At 40.8% G+C, this 8,959-nt stretch overlaps 1 protein-coding gene and 1 long non-coding RNA gene across 2 annotated transcripts in view; both read right to left on the reverse strand.

Moving 5' to 3' along the window:
* LOC122561461 (cadherin-23-like) overlaps positions 1 to 1,676 on the reverse strand; it is a 100,527-nt gene extending 98,851 nt beyond the window's left edge. The window contains exon 1 of the mRNA XM_043713203.1: positions 1,583 to 1,676. Coding sequence (XP_043569138.1) covers positions 1,583 to 1,670 — 88 coding nt within the window. The 5' untranslated portion in view covers positions 1,671 to 1,676. The remainder of the gene's footprint in view (positions 1 to 1,582) is intronic.
* Positions 1,677 to 1,697: 21 nt separating this feature from the next.
* On the reverse strand, positions 1,698 to 7,447 carry LOC122561500. The gene is made up of 3 exons (XR_006315018.1): positions 7,364 to 7,447; positions 5,875 to 6,020; positions 1,698 to 1,762 (listed from the first exon to the last, which is right to left on the reverse strand). It is a non-coding gene; the product is annotated as an uncharacterized LOC122561500 (long non-coding RNA).
* Positions 7,448 to 8,959: the final 1,512 nt, after the last annotated feature.

Raw genomic sequence — 8,959 nt, forward strand, 5'->3', positions numbered from 1 at the left:
CGGGATGTGGACGAGATGCGTTGGAGGGCATCTTTAACCACGTGGGAAGGGAAATTGCGGTCTCTAAAGAAGGAGGCCATCTGGTGTGTTCTGTGGTGGAACTGGTCCTCCTGGGAGCAGATACGGCGGAGGCGGAGGAATTGGGAATACGGGATGGGTATTTTTGCAAGAGGTAGGGTGGGAAGAGGTGTAATCCAGGTAGCTGTGGGAGTCAGTGGGTTTGTAGAATGGGAGAGATAATATGGAGACTTAAAGGTATTCAGGGCATGAGAGATTGGCAAAACATTTCTGAGAATTTAGGGAGAAGGACTCGTGTTCATCTTGACCCAGAAACCACAGTACACATGCAGGTACCCTGCTGGATCTGTTCACTCCTACTTCCTTTTCATTTCCAGGTTTCCCAAAGCATGAGAAATTAGCCCCACAACCATTACATTGAAATGGTTCCAGAATCTGCAGAAAACCTATTCATTCAAATATTATAATCACTGGCACACCTTTCATAAACCCTTTACTTAAATACCACTGAATTAAGCATCATAAACTAAAAAGAGCCACAAGTACATGGGATGGTGTTGGGTTTCATATTTTTATCGGAGACAATAGGTTGAAATTCTGCCATATGATGATAAAATTCCCCAAATTACCTTGATATTGTAATGGATGCGGCCTCCTCAAACAATTAAAAACCAAATAAAATGTTGCAAATTTAACTGCAATACCTTGCAAAGCCCAACCTTCAAGAAATCACTGTGCTTTTATAAAGACCGGATCACTTTGAACAAAGATGAAGCTGCAATATACATTTGTCAAGTATTTGTCTCAGAATGAACACAACCATCAGCTTCACCTGGTTATAAATGCATGATATGTAGAGCAAGCTGGACTGGACTAGCATTGTAAATACAGTGGCTACAAAAGCAGATAAGATGCTAGGAATCCTGCTGTGTGTAACTATCCTCCTGTCTTCCTAAAGCCTGTCCATCATCTACAAGGCACACATCAGGACAAAGCCGCCTGCTTGATTGGCACCACATTCACAAAAAAATACAGCCTCCACCATCAATGTGTACCATCTATAAAACGCAATGTAGAATTTCCCCAAGGCTCCTGAGACAGTGCCTTCCAAATCCATGGCCACTTCCAGCAAATATATGGGAACACCTCCATTTACAAGTTCACCTTCAAGCCACTCACCATCCTGACTTGGAAATACATCACTGTTCCTTGAATGCCACTGAATCAAAATCCTTGTACCCCTCTCTATAACAGCTTTAACCACATCAAAAAGACTGCAGCAGTTCAAGAAAACAGCTCACCACCACCCTCTCAAAAGGCTGGCCCAGCTGGTAATGCCTATGTCTCATAAAGGAATATAAAAAAGCATGTATTTCTGTCAGGAGTGGCCTCTTTACCCAACAGCATTTCAAAGTAATTGAGACTTGCCCTTCTACTCCATAACACAGACCCCACAGATTTGAGCCAAAAATGTCCAAAAGAGACAGATTTACTCTCACATATACCAGATTGATGGTCAGTGTACTGATTTGTACTCCACTTGTCACAATTGAGTGATACTCACCTGCTACAAGCAGAGGATCACAAAGAGGAGCTTCATTTACAGGATTTAAAGACACAGTCAGGCTACAGGTAGTGGTATGAGGTGCCATGTCAGTGACAACGATATTTAGTTGATAGTCTGTGGAACTAACTGTGTCATAATCCAGCGTGGAGTTGGTAACAATCCATGCATCATTTCCAACTGAAAGTGAAGAATAGATTGGATCATATTGATCATCACAAAATGTCTTTATGATATTTCTGATTTTAGTATAATAGGGATTTTATTTTGACATTAACTGATTATTAAAGTTATCTTGATCCAGTAGCTCTAACTACTTTGTGAAATTAGTTTCTTGCATTTTTATGTTGCGTTTGGTTAGAATGTTGGGAATGTTAATAAGTCCTGCTGTGACCATATCTAGTGTGCCAACACTGCTTCATTCTGGAAGAGCTGCACTTCCTATGAGAAAGGATGCAGGTTTAATACTCAAATAATTCTCAAATAAAATCAATTATGAAACTGTTGAAGTTTAGCACGCAACAAGAAAATGGATTGCCATAACATAGAAACAAAAAGTCTGGAAAAACTCAACAGGTCTGGCAACAGGCAGAGAAAAAAAATTGAGTTAATGTTTGGGGTGCAGTGACCCTTCGCATTTGTTATCACTAAAGTCTTACTGAAATGCTATTTTTAAGGCTGCAATGACTCTGAATGAAGCTGAGGAAAAATCAGTGACGGAAAAAAACCAACAAGATATAGCACACAATTAATTTACAGAATTCCAGTTGCAAAGTCTTTCTAGAACCTTTGTCTTTTAAACTGCGCTAGTCACAGGGATAGAGAGTTGTACAGCATGGAAGCTGATCTTCAGTCTAACTCGCCCATGCCGGCCAGGTATCCCAATCTTAACTCGTTCCATTTTTCTGCATTTGGTCTATATCCCTGTAAACGGGCCCTATTCATGAACCTATTCAAAAGTCTTTTAAACATTATAATTGTACCTGCCTCTACCATTTCCTCTGGCAGCTCATTCAGTACACGCACCACCCTCTCTGTTACCCGTCAGCTCCCATGTATTAGCTTTACTTCATCAAGTGTGCCTCGGTAGCACCATCTACTGACCAAGTTGCTTCAGTCCTAAAGGACAGGCTTGGCACCGCAGTGGGGGTGAAGGAATCATCAAGAGGGGAAAACATATTTGATCTCATTCTCATCAATCTGCTTGCCCCAGATACACATGTCCATAACAGTATGGATAGGAGAGACCACCTTCAAGGAGACAAAATCCCAGCTTCATTTTGAGGATTCCCTGCATCGTGTTTTATGGCAAATCACTTCAAGACTGGAAATCAATGAGGTGCTGTGGTCTGGCAGAATTGTACTCAAACACAATCTGCAATCTCATGGCCCAGCATATACCCTGCTGTTCCATTACCATACGGATCCAGAGACAATCGTAGTTCAATGGAAAGGAGGATATAACAAGAACAGCACCAGGCACATCAAAAAATGAGGTGTCAGTTTGGTAGAACTACAACACAGGACTAATTGTGTGTTGAACAGCTTAAATGAAATGTGACAGAGAGAGCTAAGTGATTCCAGTACAAACAGTTCATATGTAAGCTCTGCAGCTGTGCCGTATCCAATCATGAATGGGATAAATAGTTCGCCAACTCACTGGAGGGAAGTGCACAAATATCCTAATCCTTGATAATGGGGAACAAAGCATATTGGTGCGAAAGATAAGGTTTAAGCATTCGCAACGAAAAGAAAAGCCAAGTGGATGAACCATATGGGTCCTATTCTGAGGCCCACAGCATCTCAGACATCAGTCATCACCCAGTTTAGTTCACTCCACGTAATATCAAGAAATGGCTGAAGGCACTGGATATTGCAAAGGCTCTGAGCACTGATTACATTCAACAAAGGGTACTGAAGGCTGGTGCTCCTGAATTTGCTGTACCCCAGTCATGCTCTCCCAATGGGGATATGGTACTGACATCTGCTTAACAACATGGAATATTGCCCAGGAATGTCCTGTAGAGGAAAAGCAGGATAAATCCAACCCAGTGAATTACTGGCCCATCAGTCTATTGTCAATCATCAATAAAGACAGGAGTCATCTATAGTGCTATCAAGCATCAGTTGCTTAGCAATATCTGACACCTTGATGCTCATTGATTTGGGCTTCAGAAAGGCCACATAGTTCCTGACCTCATTACAGCCTTCATTCAACCATGGTCCAAAAGGCTGACCTCCAGAGATGAGGTGAGAGTTACTGCCATTGATTTCAAGGTAGTGTTCAACTGGCATCAAGGAATTGTGGTAAATTCACAGTCAATTGGATTTGGGGAGAGGGGTGGGGAGTATAGTTTTAACTGTTGGCGGTCAGTCATATTAGCTTCAGGTATCTCTGCAGGAGTTCCTCAGCGTAGTGTCCTGGACCCAACGATCTTCACCTGTTTCACTAGTAACCTTCCCTCTATTATAAGGATCTTTGCTGATAATTTTACAAAGTTCAAATCGTGCCAACTCCTCAGATACTGAGGAGGATGATGTCCGAGTGTGTCAAGATCTGGAAAGTGTCAAGTAACATTCACACTAAACAAGGGTCAGATAACAACTATGTCTAACAAGACAGAATCTCACCATTTGTCCTTGATGTTCAATGGCACTACCATTGCTGAATTCCCCAATTTCAATATCATGGGGTTATCACCGATCATAGACTGAACTGGACTATCCATACAAATGCTGAGGCTGCAGGAGCAAGTCAGAGGTTAGGAATCTTACAATGTGTAACTGACCTCCTCACCTCCTGAGTGAAGGGGCGGCATGGTGGCTCAGTGGTTAGCACTCCTGCTTCACAGCGCCAGGGACCCAGGTCCGATTCTGGCCTTGGGTGACTGACTGTGTGGAGTTTGCACATTCTCTCTGTGTTTCCTCCGATGGGTTTCCTCCGGGTACTCCGGTTTCCTTCCACATTCCAAAATACGTGCTGGCCACGTAAACTGGCCATGCTAGATTGCCCATAGTGTTAAGCATTAAGTGCATTAGTCAGGGGTAAATGGAGGGAAATGGGTCTGGGTGGGTAACTCTTTGGAGGGCTGGTGTGGAATTGTTGGGCCAAAGGGCCTGTTTCCACACTGCAGGGTATCTAATCTAATCTAATCCCAAAAGCATGTTCACCATCGACAAGGCACAAGTCAGGAGTGTAATGAAATACTCCTCACTTGCCTGAATGGGAGCTGCTCCAAAAACATTCAAGAAACTTGACACCAGTCGGGTCAAAGCAACCCACTTGATTTGCACCACATCCACACCATTCACTTCTTCCGAAAGTGTTGTTTAGTCGTTGTGGTGTGTCCTGTCTGTAAGGTGTAATCACCAAGGCTCCTTAGACAGCACCTTCCAAATTCTCAACAATTACCATTTAAATGTACAATGTAAGCAGATACATGGAAACATGACCATCTGCAAGTTCCTCTCCAAACCACTCATAATCTTGACATGGAACTGCATCACTGTTCCTTCCCTGTCGCTGGGTCAAAATCCTGGAACTCACTCCCTAATGGCATCATGAACATACCTTCACCAAAGGGATGCAGTGATTCAAGAAAGCAATGCACCATTGTCTTCTCAAGGACATTAGGGATGGAAAATAAACGTCAGCCTAGCCAGCAAAGCCCAGACCTCATGAATTAATAAAATCTTCTCAGCAAATAAATGGGATCTCTCACTTTATAACGTTTTATTCTCTATCTGTTTTAATTTGTTTTCAGAATAGTTTACAACCTCAGAAACCTTCCCTCCTCATGTAAACTATGCTTCTAATAAGATATTACTCCACAGAAGTATTTTTATTTACGTTGAAAGCAACCTACAATGGAATCATGACAATATGATTATTTTAAATTTATTTTTACCATTCTTCCAGAAGTGTTAATATTCGCAATTTACTCTCCTTAACATATTAATGCAAAAGAATGCCTTGTGCATCTTTTATCCTTTAATAGTAGCTTTTATTTTAAACTTCAGACAGGATATAACTGTTGCTACAATGTCCTTGGCATAAGATACAAGTGAATCGCTATGAATGAATAAAGTAGTTTGTGCTTATCAATTATTGTCAGTCATTTTTTTAACACATTCTCAACATATTCATACTCTGAACTTTCATTTTAAAGTGCATATGCCAATATCAGCAGATCATTGGTTGAAAAGACAAAGTAAAACAGTGTAAAAAAAGAAAATAACACTCCAATTACTCTCCTTGAAATGATTACAAGCAGAGATGTCAATCTCCTTACCTTGAATAATATCGAACTCAGATACAGGGATTGCGAAGGAGAAAGTCAAAGTGTCAGTGCTGTCATTGTCAAAGGCTGATAAAAATGCGACATTTGTGCCAATATTTACTTCCTCATCCACCAAGACTGGACTCGAAGGGCATAAACTAGAAAGTGATCATTCATTGTTAAGTTACAATCTGGGATCTTTAGATATTCGTCTTAATTTTCAGTTGTTTTAAATAATATATGTTTGAGAAAACATTCTAAATATAATAAACTCCAGGAGTGCAGAATGAAAGTACTATTCAATCCAAGTATCAAGGTATTCTGATGTGAAATAGCCTGATTTGCAGTCTATTTGTTGCTCATGACCTATTCGTCAATTCTCATGCACTCTGGCATTTGCACACTTACATTCTATTCTTTTTAAACCTGAGGTGATCCAAAGCTCTGCTGCCACGCCTTAATTGAGCAGTCGGTCTGATTCCCCTATTCCCCTTGCAGTTGATCACCCAAATTGGCTCTCAATCAATATGTTGAATTAAAAATTCTCATCTTTCTTTTCAAATCCCTTTTCTGCTTCCTATCGCTGCCATCCCCATCAGGCTACAACCCTCCGAAGTATCAGCACTCCTCTCATTCTGACCTCTATCATTCCCAATTACAATTACTCGATGATGAAGGACCAAACTTTACATCACTTAAACGGCGATCATCTGAATGTAACATTGTACTTTGATTTGTAATATCTGCTGAGCAGTTTGGTACATTTCATTACGTTAAAGATGGTTTATTATCAGAAACTGTTGTATGATTCAGGAGAAGGATATGTGATCCACAATGAGAATATAATTTGCAATGCTTATCAGAATGTGAAGTTGATTATGCAGAACAGGAATGTTTCTAATTACTTCCACAGTCACAATAATCATGAGCTGTTATCTGAGGATGTAGTGCGCTTTCCTTTCTCATTGTCTGAAACTTGGAACACATTTTCTTGCTTGTGTTTCTTCCCTAAGCATCCTTACAAACATAAAACTCACTGTATCACATTCTTTTTCACTCATTAGTTCTTAGGACCTGAGAACTCCATAGCTCCATGAGTCTTCAAATCTATAGAGTTTCACAATGGGCTTTGGCAGATCCTAATCATTTCTCTCTTCATTCACTTCCTTTCTCTCTCCTATTCTTTAAGCCTGGTCATATCCTCCATTCATAGTCTTTTCCCTCAAGGGTTTTGTATTTTAACAAAGGCAAAATTTTAAAACCAGAGAGACAAAGCTACAAACTAGTCATATGATGTGTCTGATCTGATTTTCTTTTTATTTTTTAAAAGACATACCAAAAAGTGGGAAAAGAAAAGGTTCTGTAATTACTAAGGGGGAGTATACGTTTAAATTCAGAATGGCTGATTCTCAGAATATATATAATGACAGTAACAAAGCTAATTATTTTTCTTAAACATGTTAATAATTGAAATTGTGTATAAAATAGTTTAATAACAAACCTTATGACAGGAGCTTCATCATTGACATCAGTGATATAGATAGTGACAGTGCCAGTGCAGGTATTTCCTCCTGGATCAGATACAGAGACCACTGCATGATACTGTGTCAGCTACACAGGGACAAAATGCAATTGCATTTTCATTAATAGATGGAACCATTCTAATTGTTTAAATTCAGTAAGTATTCATATTGTGTCATTAAACCTCTGCTGACAGATGAAGAAATTATTACTTTACTTACTTGCAGTGTGGAAACAGGCCCTTCGGCCCAACAAGTCTACATCAACCTGCCAAAGCGCAACCTACCCAGACCCATTCCCCTACTTTTACCCCTTCACCTAACACTACGGGCAATTTAGCATGGCCAATTCACCTAACTTGCACATTTTTGGACTGTGGGAGGAAACCGGAGCACCCGGAGGAAACCCACGCAGACACGGGGAGAACGTGCAAACTCCACAGTGCTAACCACTGTGCCACTTATCTTGGGCGGAAGACTGGATGGATTGAAACCTGAACAATTAGAACATCGAATACAGAACACTACAGGTCAGGAATGGAATCTTCTAAATTAGTGTTATGAAATGTTATTCTAAATTAACCCCATCTACTTGCATATGATCTGTAATGGATTTAAAACAATATAATGCTGATGAAAGTAATCCCCCTTTCTGTTTTCATGCAGTTTTTCAGAATTAGCCCTGGTAACCGTGTAAATTATGACTATCCAAGTGAACTGGGAGACTTTTCCATTTAATGTACTGAATAGGTTATCATTAGTCATACCTGATCAACAGCTTCATAATCCAATGAACTTATTGTAGAAATATCACCAATTGCATTAATATCAAAAAATGTAAGTGTACCAGACGTGGATGTTGGGAGAATTGTATACTGTAAAAATAAATGTAAAAAGAACACATAAGCTGTTGTGAAAGGTGCAAGCAGGACTGTTTTGAATAAATAAATAGTCATACAATCGGTGCAAAAGATATAATGGCTTTCACTTTTGCATTGATAAATATTAAAATGCACATGTTGTATACATTAGTTAGGTTGGACTGATTTCCGAGCAAAAGTTAATGAAGTTTGAAAATGAAGTTAATGTATTGTAAATTAATGCTGTTTTTGCAGATAGATGTCACAATTCAGTATCTGCCCACATCAGTTCTGTTAGAGGTTTGCACTAGGAAACAGTAGCACTCTCAATTAATTACCATGATTATATCTAGGGCGGGGCTGCTTGCTCATTGTTTAAGTGCCTATTCACAGCTCCTCTCCACACTGCCATCTGCCCCTCACACTGCCACCTGCCCCCTCACACTGCCATCTGCCCCTTCACACTGCCGCCTGCCCCCTCACCCTGCCATCTGCCCCTTCACACTGCCGCCTGCCCCTTCACACTGCCCCCTGCCCCTTCACACTGCCGCCTGCCCCTTCACACTGCTGTCTGCCCCTTCACACCACCATCTGCCCCTTCACACTGCTGTCTGCCCCTTCACACCGCCACCTGCCCCTGCACACTGCCATCTGCCAATTCACACTGCTGTCTGCCCCTTCACACTACTGTCTGCCCCTTCACACTGCCACCTGCCC

Source organism: Chiloscyllium plagiosum, chromosome 23 (assembly GCF_004010195.1).
Source record: "Chiloscyllium plagiosum isolate BGI_BamShark_2017 chromosome 23, ASM401019v2, whole genome shotgun sequence".
Taxonomy (NCBI): domain Eukaryota; kingdom Metazoa; phylum Chordata; class Chondrichthyes; order Orectolobiformes; family Hemiscylliidae; genus Chiloscyllium; species Chiloscyllium plagiosum.